At 43.4% G+C, this 19,398-nt stretch overlaps 1 protein-coding gene across 5 annotated transcripts in view; it reads left to right on the top strand.

Moving 5' to 3' along the window:
* Ripor2 (RHO family interacting cell polarization regulator 2) overlaps positions 1-19,398 on the top strand; it is a 219,954-nt gene that overhangs the window by 197,886 nt on the left and 2,670 nt on the right. For 4 of the 5 annotated variants that reach the window (XM_076939227.1, XM_076939231.1, XM_076939228.1 and 1 more), the window contains 6 exons: positions 1,471-1,632; positions 3,745-3,903; positions 7,241-7,443; positions 9,148-9,231; positions 10,747-10,837; positions 14,941-16,908. In XM_076939227.1, the coding sequence (XP_076795342.1) occupies positions 1,471-1,632; positions 3,745-3,903; positions 7,241-7,443; positions 9,148-9,231; positions 10,747-10,837; positions 14,941-15,041 (800 nt within the window). In that variant the 3' untranslated portion in view covers positions 15,042-16,908. Of the gene's footprint in view, positions 1-1,470; positions 1,633-3,744; positions 3,904-7,240; positions 7,444-9,147; positions 9,232-10,746; positions 10,838-14,940; positions 16,909-19,398 lie in introns of those variants that run through there. The other variant, XM_076939230.1, reaches the window with a different exon arrangement.

The following is a 19,398-nucleotide window of genomic DNA, read 5'->3' as shown; positions in this document are numbered from 1 at the left end:
AGAGAAGCAGCTGAGTACACTCCAGCCTCAGTCTGGCTCTGAGCATGTGTCTGAAGCAGAACTTGGGGGGGTCAGTTCAATGTGTGCGAAGGTCAGACATCAATCATTCTTTAGGAGCCATCCACCTTGGTTTTTGAAACAGGATCTCTTACTAACCTGAAGCTCACAATGCTAGCTGGCTAGCAAGCCCCTGGGATCCTCTTGTCTCCCCCTCCCCAGCACTGAGGTTACAAGCACTATTAACCAGCTTTTTAACTGTGGGTCCTGGGGCTCAAACTAGGGGTCTTGTGCTTTCAAGGCAAACATTTTACCATTTGAGCTGTTCTTCAACTTCACAAGCAGAACATAACACGGGGAAGATTCTCTTGACTTTTTGTGATCTGGCCACTGGACTCTTTCATAAGGCAAGGGCTTATCTTTGTTCACATCAGATATAAACGGAAACAGAGACTTCTGGGTAATCTGTAGCTGAGCCTAAACCCACCCTGAGGTTCTCCTTACACATTTCTGCCTTTATTGTATATTCCTGCTAAGAGCAGGTGACCTTGGCAGGTGTCTAAAAAGTATAATAGTGGCAGATATTCGGACTGCAAATGACTTCTGTCCTGTGCTCAACTACAGCCTCATCCTGATCACAGCCACCCACAAGTGTGACTGTGAGCATGTGCCACCTGCTCATGCTGTTTGCTTAGACTGACGTGGGAGCACAGGGCAGGGGAAAGGCTTCTTCAGCAAACCCTGCCATGTTCCAGCCCCTCCTGAAGTCTGCATTGCTGATCCTATACGGTTTTTTGCTGTAGAGTCACAGGAGTTAAGTATGGTCCCACCAAGGCAGAGCAGCCATGCTTTCTATTCACTGTGTTCTTTGCTTGACAGAGAGGAGGCGGTTTTTCTATGGACCACCTATTAATTCTCAGACTCTTGTAGTAGTTCCAACAGAAAGCCACAGTCCCAGTAGCTGTGGGGACATATCTAATCTCATCTACTCGGAACACTGAGACAGAAGGATAACCACTTCAAGCTTAGACTGTGCTATAGAGGTTAGCTTGGGTCAGACATATTTCAAAATCAATAGTAAAAAGATTGCTCGAGATGTAACTCAGTGGTAGAGCACTCATGAGATCCTAGGATCAATTCCCAGTAACAACACACACACACACACACACACACACACACACACACACACACACACACACACACACAAAGGATGAAAGAAAAAAAGGAAAAGTTACCTGGGGATAGACAAGAAGATTGGGAATTCAAGGTTATTCTTGAGGACAAACTGGGTTACATGAGACCTAGTCTTGGATAATGAATTAATTAATTAATTAATTAAAATATCTTTTAAACTAAAACAAAGGACAGGTTTTTAAAAACACAAAAGAAAACTCATAATGTCCCTGGGACACCTTGCCACCTGACCCAGGTTGCCCTTGTCCTCTCTCCATTAACATCCCTCTTCTCTTCCAGCCATACCAGAATTCCACAAAAGGCTGTCCTTGCTGTCCTTCTGGACCAAGTGCTGCAGCCCCACGGGGGTCTACCACAGCTCTGCCGCCTGCCTGATCAAGCAGCTGGAAGCCAGCTTCGCCAGAAGCATCAACAAAGACTATCCAGGACTGGCAGAGCCAGGTACAGACAGCTGTGAGAGGGTTTCCTCCTGCAGCCTGGAGGATGAGGACACACAAAAAGAGAAGTACATGCTCTCCAGGGGAAAGATGGGCTAGCCAGCCCAGCCACAAAAAAAGATGCTGACCATGCAGAATACCAGCCATGATGTCTTTTAAAGTACTGTATTCATCATCCCCCCTACTTAGCTGTGACAAACTGCCTGACAGAAACCGCTTCTAAAAGAGGTAGATTTTGGTTCACATTTCAGGAGGTACTGTTCATCCTGGCAGGGAAGGCATGGCAGTTTAAGCAGGTTGGTACAGGCGCTCAGAGCACGTGGCTGGTCACATCAGAGATAACACATAGAAAACAGAAGTGAGCCAAGTTTTAATTCCAATTGCTCACCCCATGGCCTATGTCAGACAGTTAACCCCTAAGGTCCCTTATGTCCACAGCTTCGAAAACAGGACCACTGGCTGAGGACTAGGTAACACCCAAGCCTGTGAGAAAAATTTTCCAGTCAGTCCACAAGTACTTCATGTCTGTATTGCTACGCATGTTTGTACAGTTGTCCCTTGGTGCCGGAGCCTGCCATGCATGGCTGAATCTGTGTTTGCTTACATTCCTTGCTTACACCAGTATGGGTTTACATACAACCTCCACTCTTCCTCCTCTAGACCCCCAGATGACTTTATAATGCTTGGCTAGGCAAACACCAAATAAATGCTTGCTAGATTCCATTGCCTGTGAAGTGTCAGCATTTAGAAGTCTACATGTTCAGTATAGACGTGCTTTTCCCTGGGTTCTTGGCCTGTGGTTGCTTAGATTCAGAGATGTGGGGACCCATGGATACAGAGGGCTGACAGTAGGCTTTTTCTTAAATGTGCCTCCAATGAGAGGATGTCAGACAGTACAATGACTTTTGAAGAATGGATCCTAGTCTGTGCCTACAACATGAACTAGCAATTTTACTCTTAAATTCATGAAGAGAGATGTGCTCCTGTCTGTGTAAGACATGTGTAAGAAGATTCACAGCCTGAGTCACAACACACAGAATCCAGTGACAATTGAAATGCCATGGGAAAAAGGCAACTTCACAGAGACTATGTTATGTAAAATATACCAGACATGAAAAGCACATACTATACATTCTGTTGACATGAAAGTTCAAGAACAAGAAAAGCTAGCTTATGTAAATAAAGCTTGGGTTATGAAGGGGGACATGATGATGGAGACCTGTCAATCAGGAGTCTAAGGCCAGCCTTGAATGTGTGGCAACTGGATATCCACCTGGGCTACATGATGCTCTGCCTCAAAAACAAACACAAAAATGGAGTTGAGGTTATTTGTCGCCTGTTGGGGAGGCTGAGTGGCTACTAACAGAAAGGACCTCAAGAACACCTAGAAGGATGTTGGTCATCTTTCACATCCTGACTTAGATGCTATTATGTGAGTGTGGGAAACAATGACAACATCTAGCTGTACGCTGCAGGTTAGCTCACTTTAAGCACTGTACCTTATACTGCTGTGATAAAAAAAAAATGAATTAATGAATGCAAGTATCACAAGTGTGATAAAAGGTGAGCAAATGAATGAATCAATCAATCAATGAATACAAGTACCAAAATAAAAGGTGAATGAGGGGCTGGAGTGATACCTCAACAGTTAAAATCACTGGCTGCTCTTCCAGAGTTCAGTTCCCAGTACTCACATGACAGCTCACAACTGTCTGTAACTCCAGTCCCAGGGGATCTAATTCCCTCTCATGGCCTTCTTGGGTATCATGCATACATGTTGAATTGATATATATACATGCAGGTGAGACATCCATACACATGAAAATGAAATAAATAATAAATAGTTTAATGAATGCAGGAATGCAAGTACTATATTAAAGATGAATGTATATGTGCCATAAAAGGCTAATGAGTATTATTAGTATGGTGATAAACAAATGAATATATAAGTTCTATGATATTCACATCTGTTTCCACAGTGTTGTGGTTATTACATTCATCATGATAAATAGTATGCTAAAAGATGAATGAATAGATGAGTGAATGAATGGACAAATTAATGAATGACTGAATGAATGGTCATATTTCTTAAGCCACTTTGTCTCTTCCTTCCCAGTGTTCAGAACCCTGGTGTCCCAAATCCTGGACCGAGCTGAACCACTCCTTTCCTCCAGCCTCTCCTCAGAAGTCATCACCGTCTTCCAGTATGACAGCTTCTTTACCAGCCATGGTGTGAGTGACCTGGAGACTTACCTGGGCCAGCTAGCCAGGCAAGGTAGGCTGTGGTCTCCTGTCAGGTTGCAGTAGTGTCTCAGTCTGGGTTAGCCTGGTTCTTCCTCGTCAGAATTGTTAGTGAAGGTCGCCCTTTGAGGTTGAGCTGGGGCTTGCCTTTTCAATGACTTCTGGGCTTTTAACTTCAGTAAACTTCCTGGTGTTAGAGAAAGTTCTCACTAAGCACACTGGTCCTCACCATGAACAGGAAACTGGCAAGTGAATGGAAATCTCATTGCCTTCCTTCCTTTCTCAGCCTATTTGCAATGCTGTTTTATTTATATTGTGTTTTGTGGTAGAATTCTCATTCAGAATAGACAGAAATGGTCTTCAAATGAAGGCTGGTGTGAGACAGCAGGAAGGGAAATGAGAAAAGAAACTCTGAAGTTACCTGATCAAGAAAGGCAGAGGTTGTTGGGGGTATGGTGAGCTCGGTCCACCCTTTAACATGGCCTTTCAAACGTTTTATATACACACACACACACACACACACACACACACACACACACACACATATATATATATATATATATATATATATATATATATATATATATATATATAGTATCTGAGTATTCTTTAGGAATGCAGCAACAGAGGGGATGGGGTGTGCTCTCTGAAACCAGGGCATCTGGTATAGTACCACACAGCAGCAACCTGTCTGGCTCAGATCCAGGTTAGCTCTGCTCTGCCCCAAGCATTAAATCCTGCTGCAATATGGTTTTTGTTTGGCATCATAAGGAGGTAACATTTCTGTCTAGCATGGGACATAGGAACTCTGGAGAAAGCCTTGAAGCTGGCATGCCCAGCACAGAAAGACCAGGACAGGGAGACTCTGACTTACAGATGCAAAACCTCATGGCATCCATGTGACACTAAGCTTGCCACGTGTGGATCAATTCTCCAGGTAGACATCTGAATTATTCAGAGTTTAGTATGGCGGTTCATGTTCCTAAGTTTCTTAGTGATAAGCCTTGACAAAACTCACTCAACTGTAGGAATATGGAATGACGGTGTGGGGAAAATACCTTTTAACCTTTGAAGAATTTTGTGTTTGTTTTCTCAGTCTTGTCTTTGGTTTGGTTTGTTTAAACCTTTATTTCCATCTTAAATTATATGTATGTATATCTAAGTGTGGATTTGTGCATGTGAGTGTCGTCCCCTCAGACACCAGAAGCTTGCATTAGAAAGGGCTACAAGCCATTCCACCTGGGTGCTGGGAACCAGACTCTGGTCCTATGCAAGAGCAGTATGTGTTCTTAAGTTCTGAGTCACCTCTCTGGCTCCTCTGTTCTGTTTTTGTTTTGAGACAGGGTCTCTAGCCCAGACTGGCCTCAACCTTACTAGGTAGCCAAAAATGATCTTCACAGAAGGAAACCGGGCAACTAAGCTGAAGGTAGATTTAGAGGTGTTGAGCTAGGAGTAAAGGTAACTAAGGTAACCAGGCAACTAAGCTGAGGACAGATTTAGAGATTTTGAGCTATGAGTAAAAGGAAGGGCACACTAGCCATGGGAGGCTTAGTGGAGCCCAGCCCCTGAGCCAATAAAGCAGGTTAAAAATAAGCTAATATGTGTGGTTCTTTGATCCACGGATCCAAGCTAGCTCCTGGGCAGGGGCATGCCTGCAACTCACTGGGAATTCAAAGCAGTGCAGCAAAACCTCCCACTGCTGCACGTGTGTGTGTGTGTGTGTGTGTGTGTGTGTGTGTGTGTGTGTGTGTGTGTGTGCGTGCGTGCGTGTGCGTGCCCAGTTTATGTGACGTTGGAGATTGAACACATTTACTTTGTGTGAGCTGGACTCTACCAACTGAGCTGCATCCTCAGCTCTTCCCTTATCTTTAAGTGCCTTTTTCTTTCTTTCTTTCATTATAAAATGGATAGTTTTACATTACAAAAAGGTTGGGAAACAGAAAAACATAAGTTCAAATCTCTTTTCCCCATTTGTAAACTCTTAATTATTCATTTGAACATGCATTGTTTTAGATTTCAAAATTGTATCTTGTTTAGGCTGGGGTTAGTTGGTCTGTCTGTCTGTCTGTCTGTCTGTCTGTTTTTACAGCACTATGGTCTTAAACCCAGGATCTCCCATAGTAGACAACACTGTACTCACAGCTAATGTCCCCAGTGTGATTATGCCTTATGATTATATCTTGTGTTTTTTTTAACTTAATATGCTTCATGTTGTTAAATATTAACTATCTAAAGCATTTTATTAGTTTTTTATTGTCTTTATATTTGGATCCTGTGTTTTTATAGTGTGAAATCTTTTCTGTGATTTGTTTGTTTAACTGTTATTTAATACTCCCTTGGGGATTTTTATTGGAGTACTTACTTACAAAGCCGTGGAGCTAACATACATCCACAGCAAAGAAAACAGGAAATTAAAGTAAAAATACCTAGATGGCTCTCACCTGTGTTCACTCTGGGAAAGGCATGGCTCTGTCGTAAGAGGCAAGCTTGGCCTTTTCCTTTCCCATATATTTCCCGTGTCCCTGAATAGACACAATCTCATCATTATCTTTTAGAGACCAAGAGATCTAGTTAGGGATTTGACTCCACCTCTCTTTATTCACAGAATATGGCCAGTTTGTCCCAGTGGAACTCAAAATCCTGTAGTTCATCATATTGTCTCTAGATTCCAATCAACTATGTGACATCCCCCCTCCAGGCCTGACCCTTCACCTAGGATTAGGATTTTTGCATAGAGACAATTGTATTTACTATGAATATTAATGAGGTGTCAGATAATATTTCTTTATATTTCTTCATAGTATATTTACATTTAACTCTCTAATTCATTTGTATGACACTCAATGATGAATGCCTATAACCTTGAGTGAGGGTCAATAGTTTCAGGTCACCTGTTGCTTCATGGAAAATTCATGGCTGGCCTAGGCTATTATGAGATCCTATCTTAAATTAAAAAAAAAAACTATATATTTTTGCCACCATTTCAAAGTAGAAATTTTTTTGTTTTTTGTTTTTTTCGAGACAGGGTTTCTCTGTGTAGTCCTGGCTATCCTGGACTCACTCTGTAGACCAGGCTGGCCTCGAACTCAGAAATCCACCTGCCTCTGCCTCCCAAGTGCTGGGATTAAAGGCGTGTGCCACCACTGCCAGGCACTTTACATTTTCCTTACAATTTGCCCTCATTATAATTATTTAAATTATTGACTTTTCACACTAATTTGAAATACTGCCTTTATCATAGACTGAGTTTTTACATACACTTGGGTATGCTATGGGTATGCTTTTACTGAAAACATACATGAAAAACTTGGGTTCTCGACAAACCTGCCACTGTGCTATCAGAACATGACCTCTGGCTCCTCACCTTCCAGTTGCCATGGTTCAGACTCTGCAGTCCCTGAGAGATGAGAAACTGCTGCAGACTATGAGTGACCTTGCACCCAGCAACCTCCCGGCTCAACAGGAAGTCCTCAGGACGCTGGCTCTGCTGCTCACCAAGGATGACAATGAGGTCAGCGAGGCTGTGACACTCTACTTGGCAGCAGCCTCCAAAAATGAGCACTTCAGAGAAAAGGTAGGGTGCTAAACTGTGGCTATCAGGGACTTACCTGCCTGTCATTTACATTAGCATGCAGCTGGGCTGTAATCCTGAGTAAGACAGGAGGATTGCTGAGACTTCAAGGTGGGCTTAGAATGGAGCTACCAAACTGTGTTACTAGGGTTACTAGCATCACATAATTGTTTAAAGTATATTTCAAAGTGACTAGAAAGGAAGAATTCAAAGCTTCCCAACCCGTAGATATGATGAGTCTGTGAGGAGCCGGGACGCTAGCGGGAGATGCGAGTGTGTGCCTTGTCTTCAGTTACGCTATCCCAGACATAACTCTGTCCATTAAAAGCAAAAGTAGCGTGGTTTTTAAAATAAAATCCAGCAAAGAAGAAAATTGATCATTAAAATAAAATCTATAATCATAACTTTGTATCTTCCAAGACTGCATCTACAATCTGGTAAAATAAACCAATCAACTCTTTGAATAAACTTGTGAAGTTTTGTGAATTTTTTTTTCCTACCCTGAAAATATATATAGATATAGAGAGATAGAGATAGAGACAGAGACAGAGACAGAGACAGAGATGTGTAGATATAGATATATGTACTTTTTATTATTTTTAGAATACAGAAATGGGTTACTTTTGTTACTTTTATTGCTAAATGTGTTCTTTGGTAATTTAGTGCACATGTGCAGTACATGCTGTATACGCTTGCTTCCACATCCTCTTGTCTCCTCCCACCTCCGTCATATCCGCCTCCACCCACTGCTCACTTCCTCCATGGCTTTTTTCTTTGACCCTTTGAGTTTAACCAGGGTTGTGTGTGTGCCCATTGGGTTGGAACTGCAACCTCCTTGATGAATACACCATTCAGAACAGAAGATAATAACTCTCCCCAGAATCCATCAGTAACCAATAGTCAGGAGCTAGAATCTCCCATGAGCCCCTCCCTGATCTAAACCTGGCAGGCCCAGTCTTGTGAGGGCCTAGCTGCTGTGAGATCATGGTTTTTTTTTGGGGGGGGGAGGTTGATTTTTTTCGAGACAGGGTTTCTCTGTGTAGCCCTGGCTGTCCTGGACCTCACTCTGTAGACCAGGCTGGCCTTGAACTCAGAAATCCGCCTGCCTCTGCCTCCCAAGTGCTGGGATTAAAGGCGTGCGCCACCACTGCCCTGCGAGATCATGTTTGCAATAGCTGGGTGATGCCCTGAAGATAGCCTTCTCCCTAACTCCCAACACTTACATTCTTTTCTGACCCCCTGTCATGGCATTTCCTGGTCCTTTGGTGGGGGGCATTAGCTTCCTTGAGACTGAAGTTACAGCTGATTGTTAACTGCTATGTGGATGGTGAGAACTAAACTTGGGTCCCCTGGAAGAGCAACCAGTGTTCTTCTGGGACATCTCCAACCGCGTATAGCCCTGCCTGGCTTAGAACTTCTAATAGAGATAATGCTGGCTTGGAACTTGCCATGCAGATTAGGTTGTCCTCAAATTTGCAGCAATCTTCTTTCTCTGCATATACATAGTGCACAGACATATACACAGACAGGACACCCTACCCATAAAATAAAACAAAGGGTTGTTTTTTTAAACTTAAAAATTTATATATCACATATGGGAAAAGATATTCTATAACCCCCTACGCCAACTACCCTCCTTTGTTCTTACATACTATATTAGTGACAAACAGTACAACATGTCTTACAGCATCTCTCCTTCCCCTTCAGGCCTTGCTCTATTATTGTGAAGCACTGACGAAGACTAATCTCCAGCTACAGAAGGCAGCATGCCTGGCCCTCAAAAGCCTGGAGGTAAAAGCCCAGCCCCAAACCCCTACAGTCCCACACCTGACCAGACTCAAAGTCCCTCACCCCTGTCCAGACTCAGAGCCTCCATCCCTGGTCAACCCTAGAGCAACACATGTCTGTTTAAGCTTAGAGACCATGCCATGTGGACCTATCCAGTGCTTTCCGTATTCAAAGCCGTATTCATGTTCTCTTGTAGCGTAGCAGTGTTTCTTCTCCCTGGAGCCACACAGTCAGGAGCCTTTCCCCCTTGAACATGGACTACATATGACTTTGTTAAATTCACCAAGTAGCGAATAATTAGTGTTTAGCATTGCTCATATAACCAGTGTGACTTTGGGTCAATTAGAGATGATACAGTGATTTCCCCAATGTGTATTGTGTATAAATTAGCATAGAAAAATAAAGCCTGCCCTGAAGTATCTAACTCAGTGTGCCACTGAGTTCCCAGATCCTTTCTCTTGGAATTAGTTTGCAGGTGTGTCCAACCTTTGACATCATGACATGAGTCATCTCCTCAAAGCTCACAATGATGTTACACAAAGGAAAAAAAATCGCACTGTTTTAAGTTCATGATTTTTGTATGGTTCAGGCTACACTGATAGCCTCAGTCACACTCAGACTGCACGGTGGATCCATCTGACTGCTATGCAATGGTCACTGTGTTAGAGGAGCTCTTAGTGAGCAGGGAGAGAGCGACCTGCAAACACAAGGAAGCAAAGGCTACAGATCTCCAACGGAAGCGTGGCTTTTCACTAGATCTCATGTGTGACCTGTCTTTACCACAGAAACACTAGGAGAGGTGCCAGGAAAAATAATGAGAAAGCCACCCCTAGTGCTTACTAAAACCTTAGATGGGAACATGGGGCAAGGAGCTGGCCTCGAGAGGACTTGAAAACAAGGGACTGGTGTCTCGTAAAAGGAAAAGCCAATGATCTGGGAAGAAAAACAACCCTGGGAAATTTTGCCTTCCTTGTTACTTGGTCAAAAAAAGTATCTACCAGTGACACCACCACCCCACCCCCCCCCCCCCCCCGCCTGCAAAAAAAAAAAAAAATCCCCATCGGTTAAGTATTTATTTGGGCACTTTTGTGGTGTGCTGTGACTCATTGCTGCTGAGTGTCTCAGTGTCTCTGCTGCAGACTTCACACAGATAGACACACAGTGTGCAGCAGCCTGTCTGGGTTCTACTAGACTTATTGTGAAGGATGAAACGGGAGCCCTGGTTTTAACCCCGGCGTATCTCCAGCTGAGAGCACCTTGACCCTACTCTATTCCTTTTCTCCCAAATGATACAGTCCCTTCTGGAAATAGAAGCCCTCTTTGAGAACTAATTCTTCCCCCATCCCACCCTCAGCTTGAAAAACAATTCCACCCAACATGTTGCTTAAATGCAAGCACAAGAGTTCTAAACTGAGGGTTATTTTGGAATCAATGGGATAAAGCCTTAAGAATTAGCTGCTTAGTCTTCTAGAAGACTGAAGGTCTAAGTATCAGGCACTGGTCTATTTTCCCTGGCAGGCCACCGAAAGCATTAAAATGCTAGTGACATTGTGTCAGTCTGACACTGAAGAAATCAGAACCGTGGCCTCGGAAACCCTCCTGTCTCTTGGTGAGTTTGGTTTTGTGTGTTCATTTGCTTCTGATATTCTCCTGGGAACTGAAGGGAAGGTTCGTGTCATCTGCTTTAATCGCTTCTTCCTTGCCTGTGTACTCCCTGCTCCTAGAATAGGAGAAAAATCCATCGTGTCCAATTGTTCTCTGCACAAGAATAGGGGGGCTCTCACCCTTGTTATCTCCAAGGCTTCATAAATCCTATTTAGAATCAAAACTACGATCTGACAGTGGTCACTCATACCTGGAATACCAGCACTGAAGACGAGGAGGCAGGAGAATCACATCAAGTTCAAGGACAGTTTAGGCTGCACAGTGAGACCATTTCATGAAAGCAAAAGTGTTAGGAGCTGGAGCCCAGAAGACAAAGACGAGCAGTAGAGAGCCCAGCATGGCTGCCTGTGTGGAGATGGTACAGCAAAGTCAGTGCGCCTGACCAGTGCCCTATCCAGTGACTGCTGTGCACCCCAGTGCCTCGCTCTCACTGTCACTTCTTCTTGCCTGCTGTCATTTCATTCTAGACCATCCAGAGAACCCTCCCGTTCGCTTTGTGAAGGTTCCTGCCTTTTGTTGCTGTTCCTTTTGGTTAGACTTTGGCAATGAGGATATCAGAGACCCGCTTTCCTTTTTCCTTTTTTTAAAGGCAGGGTCTCATGTATCCCAGATTAGCCTTGAATTCACTGTGTACCCTAAAAAATAGGCTTGAACTTCTGATCCTCCTGCCTCTACTTCCCAAGAGCCAGCCTTACAAGGGTGTGACATGGCCTCTGATTTATTTGGTGCTAATGAGCAAATCCAGGATTTTGTGCATGTTAGGCCTGTACTCCATAAGCCAAGCCCCATTCCCAGGCATCAGGAAAACCTCCCTTAACTCTGCATCAAATAGACAATTGTTGCCAGTAGCTCACACCTGTAATCCAAGCACTTTGGATGTAGAGACAGGAGGCTTGCCACAAGTTCAGGGCTAGCCTGGGCTACATATTATGTTTTAAGCCAATGTGGGCTACAAAGTCCCTATCCTCACATATACACATAGAGAGAGGGATGGGAAGGGAGGGAGGAAGAGGAAGAAAGAGAAGAAGAAGGGAGGAGAAAGTTATAGCAAGCATTGCTATAGTCATATGCTCTAAATTCAAAAAGTTTCCTCTAAAAGTCTTTAAACCTAACCCTGCCAATGTCCCCAAGGAAAAAAGCCACTCTGGTTTGACAATACATCTTAACCATGTGAAGAAGATTTATGGTTATTATAACCACCATGAAAATCCCATTTATTTAGAACTTTTCTTTCTTACTTGTATGGGATTAATAAGACTTGGCGCTGCTGTTGACTACACCATTCTTTGTAGAGGAAGCTTAGCCAGCCCATGTTTGTGTAAAGGATAAAACAGTTATTCTCTATGACTGTTTTAGATATAGAAGTTATTTAATTCTCTAAAATGTACTCAGGGTATTAGTGGCATAATGTCTTTTATCCCTCTGGGTTCTGAAATAACAGTGAAGATTTAAAAACAATAAACAGTAGCTAGATGTGTATAAAGCCAGCGTCTCTCTTTCCATGGTAAACTGAGGAAGGGCCTGCAGCCCCAAACTCACTTAGCGGCTCCAAGGTGCACTCCAGGCATGACCAGCACGTCTGCTTCACCACCAGCCTTTCTACAATGCTCACACCACCCAGACCTCCCCACCCTCTTCAGGCTTCTCCACGTGCTGCATACCCAAGTCTCCAGGAAAGCCTAATGTCACTGTGCCTCTGCTCCACCCAATGAGGCTGCTCCCTGAGGTCTCCAGGGCACCCCTTTATGGGGATTTTAAAGCCTTCTAATATGTAGTAGAGTTGGAAGACTCCCCCCACCCCCAAATCAATGCTGTGACTCTTCCTTCACCCTGATGCAGGAATACTGATACACTTTTCCCACAGAAGCCTGAATTCATGCCCTCAAGTATTCCCAATGGCAACAGAGAGGACACCTTATGACAAAGGGCTGGAGTCCATGACAGGCACTGAGAGGGTCAAACAGCAGCTCCTCACCAACTACTGCATGCTTGCATCAACCTTATAACCTTTGATGTCTGAGAGACCCTCTGTAAAGTGGGAGTGTTCTTGACATCTACCATCCAATAGGACACCATCCAATAGGACACCATCCAATAATCGTAGCAGCTCCCAGCGCTTGCTCAGCTCAGTGAGAAACTCAAGTGCCAACTTTTGGCTGGCAGATGTAACTCAGTGGTGGAGCACCTGTCACCATGGGCAGGAAGGATCCATTGGAAGGATCTTTGATCCCAGCACCCTGCTCCCTCCAAAGTTTTTACTTTATTTAATTCTATTTTCATTTTTTAAACATTGATATATATATATATGAGAATCTGTATGCATTAGGGGTGTGCCTGCCAGGACATTTATGAGAAGGTCCTTCCAGTATGTAAATCCAAGGAATTGAACTCAGGTCGCCAAGCTTGGTGGCAAACATCTTCACCCATAGCCTTGGCTATGGCAGAAAAGCTAGTGTGTCACTGTAACAGTAAAGGCTGAATATCCCTCATCCCAAATGAGTTCCATCAGAAGAACTTCAGATTGTGTTGCTTTTTTTTTAAGGTTTGGAATATTCATATATACATCTTAGACGTAAAACTCAAGTTTAAAGATGAAAATTATGTGTTATATTTAAGTGTTTATACCTACCTTGAAGGCATTTTATGTAACATTTTACATTTATATACACTTAACTATCATGTCCAAGGTGTTGGAGTCCAGGAGTTACCACCACAACGCTGGTCTCAGTTAGACAGAAATGGCTTATTGAACACACATCTAAGGACTGATCCATCAGTCACACATAAGGCTCTAGAGCTCAAAGCTGTGTGCTGGACATGACTCAGGGCCAGCTTATGTGAAAACCACAGTGAGCACATACACAGGCGCTGGAAGTGCTGCCTGGTGGCTGGCCCAAACTCAGCTATTTTAGACATAACAGTTCATACTGGCTTTTAATTTGATGGGTCTTATATGAAGATTATAGTTGTGGAATTTCTTAAGATTAACAACCTCATGGCATACAGAACATAACAGGGTATATGGTCAACATGATCCTGTTCAGAGTCAAGTTACTTTTCTGTGTCAATGACTGACAGCCATATTACAGTAACAACTTGAAGTAGCTTGTGGGCACGGGACAAAATGGCTACAACCATGCTGGGGGGAAGAGCTTCAGAACAAGGGAAGTAAAGGCTCTCACATGTGGAGTCTTAAAAGTGCTCATGGATTTGAACGGTCAAGTATTTTGGACTTGGGATTGTGGGGCTACAGGTGCTTATTCTGCTCTTGGAGGAACCCTGCCTCAGTGTGGAAGGAGAGACCTGACACCAGCATATTGTCCCTGACCTCCACATGCATGCAATGGCATACATGCACTTACATGCACACATGCACTCATGTGCACAGTAAGTAAACAAAAGAGATGGCTATAAACAAGACTGGGTAATTCATTGCCTGGAAGAACACTGTGTGTTTAGGGGATAGAGACTAACTGTTAGCTAAGGCTTAAAAGCCTTACTTTTACTATTAGTAGAACTTAACTTTTACCATTAGTCACATAGATGTGCAAAATGATATAATGTATAACGATGTGTGTATATGATATAATGTAACTAAACCAATACAGAATGTATTCAAGTTACATAGAGATTCAACACACTGAGGTCAAGGGTAAGCCTTACTGAAGTCCTTAAGACACTAAACAAAAATTAATCTGCCATGTGCAATTGGTAGCAGACGGCACAGACTTGTACTTTATTTTGTGCCTTGCCTTACATCTGGTCTCTAATGTTAACTCAAAGGTTCTTGGTTATTCTAAGCATTGCCTACAAACCCATAATCTAATTAAGCATAATAGAAAATCACTTTTCCTTAACATCATAACTAACTAAGGCAGCAATACGAGGCTGAAGGGGTAGCTCAGTGGGGAAGTGTTTGGTCTCATATACATGATAGCCTGGGTTCAATTCCCAGGAACTGTGTAAAAAGTCGCCGTAACACAGCTCCACCATATTATTCTGTGTGATGCATATGAGATGTATTCATGTTTAATGTTCCCTATCCAGGAGAAGACGGGCGACTGGCGTATGAACAATTAGACAAATTCCCTCGAGATTGTGTTAAAGTGGGAGGTCATCATGGAACTGAAGTTGCCACAGCCTTTTAAATTTCATGTTAGCACTGCCTGACTGCTATCCCAGTGATACCTGGCCCTTGTCCTCAAGAGGGTGCTGTGATGTGGCCAGACAGCAGAGAGCTGCCGCTGCTGCTGCTGCTGCTGCCAATACGAAGATCTCAAAGTCCAATTGCACTGTCCTGTCTACTTTTCTTTAGCCCACAGAACAGGGCTGTGCATTGTAGTTGGGACTGACAGCACTTCAAAGTCCATCTTACCTTACTGTAGAATTTGAAAATAGCCATCTTTACACCTGTTTGGAAGTTCATCTGTCAGCTTGACCTCTTCATGTGCTATTTGGATACGTGTTTTATGCCTTGCCATCTTTCTGCTGTGTTCTCAGGGTTGAGTGGCCCCTTAGTTACTGAATTTTATTTTAAAGACAAAACACAAAAAGAACATACTGCAAATAAAAGTTTTCTTACAGAACCTGGCAAGATGATCAATTGTGAGACAGTAGGTTTTGGAGCTGAGGAGTGGCTCCCTTGGGAAAGTGCTTGCCTAGTCCACACGGAGCTTGGGTTCACCCCCAGCACTGCACAAGCCGGGTTTGCCGCCCATACACACTCAGTACGTAGAAGCAGAAGGAGGTAGGATCAGAAGTTCAAGGTCATCTTCACCTACCTAGGGAGTTCCCAGGGCAACCTGGGATACATGAGGCTATGGGGGGTAGAACCTAAGTTTTATATCTTAGTATTTTATAGTTCCTACTATTTGTTTCTATTTCCATCCTGAGACTGTCCGTATGGTCTATCCATGTAATTTAAGAGATAAACAGACGGATACTGCTTCATTAAGATGGCACCTGTACTATTAAAAGCAAACAAAACCTCAAAACTTACGCTTTTGTTCCTTAACCAGAGCCATCTTTATCACACTCTTGGGTTGTTGTTGTTTGGTTTTTCTTTTGTCTTGAAACAGAGTCTCCCTATTGCAGTCCTGACCAGCCTGGAACATGATACACAGGCCAGCCTGACCTTGAACTTGCAAAACTTGGACCTCTGCCTCCAGAGCTGGGGTTATAGGTACAAGCCACTATGCTTAGTTTTACGTATGTAATTTTTTTTTTTTTTTTGCTAAGACAAATACACACCCCAAAATTGTAGATTCAGAAAGATGTATTGCTCTTTCAGGTGGGGACCTGAACTTTAGATGAATCCTAACCGGATAGAACATTGGGGTACTGAAAGTGGTTCCTGCTTCTATAAAATTGACTATGAGTCTAGGAAGCAGGAGGCCCTGAGAGCTGGAAACTACCCCGAAGTTTCCACAGCAACTCAGTACCCCAGTAGAGAGTCAGTCTCTTAGAAAGTATGCAAGGGGTGGGGATGCCAAGACATCACAACAATACGTGTGAGTGCAATTTGAACTGTATTCTGGATGTGTTTGTATAAATACCAATTAGATATTAATTTCAATACTTACATTTTAGCAAGACTTTTAAAAAGGTTCCTTTTATTTTAAAGTGAAAATTGCTTGCCAGGTTTCTGGCATCACATCCTTTCAACTGTGACATTCCACTGTACATATTTGTATATTTGTAAATATTATATATGTGCATATATCCCTCATTTTAAAGGTATGTTGTACAGTTATAGTATGTATAGGCCAGACTCTTTGTTAAATGGTTGAAATGTCTCTTTTGTAGAAAGTGAAATCACAGCTATCACAGGGTTTTTGTTTGGTTTATTTGTGGATCTGAAACATTTTTGACTATTGCATGGATAATTAATTTCACATCTTTTGTATTCACTTCTGTGTTTTGCTTTCGGTTGGGGAGTGCTTTTAGGTTTGTGGTATTTGTATTCATCCCTCTTTAAATCATGTAAGTCAAAATAAAAATTATTTTTAATTACTAGTCAAGTGTAGAATCTGATATATATATTTTAAATTTTTATGTTATTACGTGTGTGTATTATGTGGTGGGGGGAGGCCACGGTACACCTGTGGAGGTCAGAGGACAATCCTGTGGAGTCCGTTCTCTCCTTCCACCTTTACAAGGGTTCCCAGAATCAAACTCAGATTTTTTTTTAGGCTTACACAGCAAGGGCCTCCACTCACTGAGCCACCCCATGGGCCTTATCTGTTTTCCATAGTCCCTTCCTGAGTTAGTGTTTATACAATACACTACTCCTCACGGTCTACCTGAGTGTATTATCCTGAAGTAAACATCATAAGGGCATTTTGTATCCCGGTGTAAGTAGTACACTAGAGTACACAGGAGGGAAGAAACCATTTAAAACATCTTCAGACTGAACCAGCAGCCCTGCTCTCTTTCCTGAGTGATGCTATTCCACCAAAGCCGTACAGTTTCTGTTCTTAAAACCAGCCTTTGGGTAAATATCGAGGTCTTTACTTAATGAGTGTTCTAGCTCAGCCTTTGCCCACTTTGTATTGTTCTGCACCTCTCATCTACACCCAATTCACTGAATATACTCAGAGCGTCTTCTCTCAATTTTTAAAAAGATGTCTCGATTTATTTGCATATGCATGTATGTTGGGAACCGCACTAAATGTTGAGAACCGCAACTAGTCCCTGTTCGGGCACCAAAAATGTTGCGGCCCTCTCCACTCCATGCTTGGCGGCCACTGTATCCCAGCCTAAGCTGTCGCTCTGGTCCGTGGGTCGGGGTTCAGCAAGAGAGAGAGTGAGGGCGGTAGCGAGGAATGGAGACCAGACAGAGTGTGTTTCAATCCCGTTTATTCTTCAGTCTCTCTTCCTCTAAGTGTCTCCTAAAAGTGTCTTCTCTCAGCTGATTCTGATTCTCTCATCTCTGTCTCTGCCTTTTATATGTCTCACTTCTAAGCCATGCCTTTTGGTCACACCTTTAATCATGCCCTTAGGTATTGTCTCTAAGTTTGATCTCTACACTTCTAAGTCACACTCCTTTAATCTCACACACCTTTAATCTCACGCACCCAAGGTATCTAAACCAAGATTATCAGAGTGTGCTCAGCTGTTGTAGGCTATTGTAATCCAAGTCTCATGTCAGGGTATATGGCTCAAGATGGCTGCAAAGCTGATAGCCGCTTTCTGCTAAAAGTCGGCCCCCAACACATGTATATGCACATGTGTATGTTGGGCTTTACACTTATACACAACATGAAAGCCAGGAGAAGTCAGATGTCCTCTGTCCCTCACTACCTATTCCTTTGAGGGTCTCTATGAATCCAGGGTTTGTGTTAATATGTCTAAGCTAGGATCCAGCAAGACCCAGCAATCCCTGTCTCCCCACCCCTCCTTAGAGCTGGGGTTATAGGCAAATATACAATGCTTGCCTGGGACCCAAAGCAAGAGCTCTTAACAGCTGAGCCGTCTCTCCAGCCTGCTCCCTGCCCACCCCACCCTGCTTTCAGCCAAGGTCTTTACAGCTGAGGCTGCCCTGGAACTCATCATGCAACAGAACATGACCTCAGCGGGAGCTTCCATTGAGATTTCAGAAGGAAAACCTGGAGCAGGCATGTGTGGACGTGTAGGAGTCCTGCAAGTGGTACCCACCCACCCCCACCCCACCCCACCCCAGGAGGACAACTCATGAAGCCCCACCAATTGAAGCCAAAGTCTGCAGAGGAAGAAGTTATGGCCTGAATGTGTAGTGCCTGCCCAAGAAGATGATGCAACCAGTGGACAGAGCCAGGCTGAGGGAGTAGCCACGTGGTTGGCAAGGCTATTGGAGCTCACATCGCTGCTGTGCTCTGTATGCTGGCCATGAAGTCAGAGGACCGCATGTTTTCTCTGCTGGGGTTTTACCTTCACCTTTGATCCTTCCCTTTTTGGTACCAAAGTCCTCCCTTCCCGAATGGGAATGTCTATCCTGGATCATTGTAGTTTGGATTTGCAATGAAGTTTAGCTGGGGTCTCAGATTTTTAATTTGGACATTTGAGCAGTAGAAGAACTGCTAAAAGCTCTGGGGACTCTTGGAGATGACTGGATGTCTGTTTTATGAGGAGAGTGAGAATGGAGGCTCCCAGAAAGAAGCTGCACTGTACGTCAAACATCTGTCAAAGGCCGACCAACTAATTAGAACTTTAATGATCGTAGGTGTTGAAGTTCAGGAAATTGCCCCACAAACCATGCATACATCAATCTCAGTTAAGCAAGAATAATTTATTGAATGCTCACCATAATACTGGACATCCAATATCTCAAAAAGGACTCGGGATCCTAATTGCAGTATGCTAGTCTGCTCTCAGGGTAGGCTTTTTATAGGAACAACCAGATTCAAAAGTTTAAAAGGCAAGGAGGGGAGCAGTTGGCTTACTAGGCAAAGTATTGTCAGCTAACCTTTAAGAAGCTGATTGGTCCTGAGTAAGGTAAGGGGGTTTGGCTGATGGGTGGTGAGCAGA

The sequence above is a fragment of the Arvicanthis niloticus genome, chromosome 8 (assembly GCF_011762505.2).
Source record: "Arvicanthis niloticus isolate mArvNil1 chromosome 8, mArvNil1.pat.X, whole genome shotgun sequence".
Classification (NCBI taxonomy): Eukaryota; Metazoa; Chordata; class Mammalia; order Rodentia; family Muridae; genus Arvicanthis; species Arvicanthis niloticus.
This window is presented reverse-complemented; position numbering and strand designations above follow the sequence as displayed.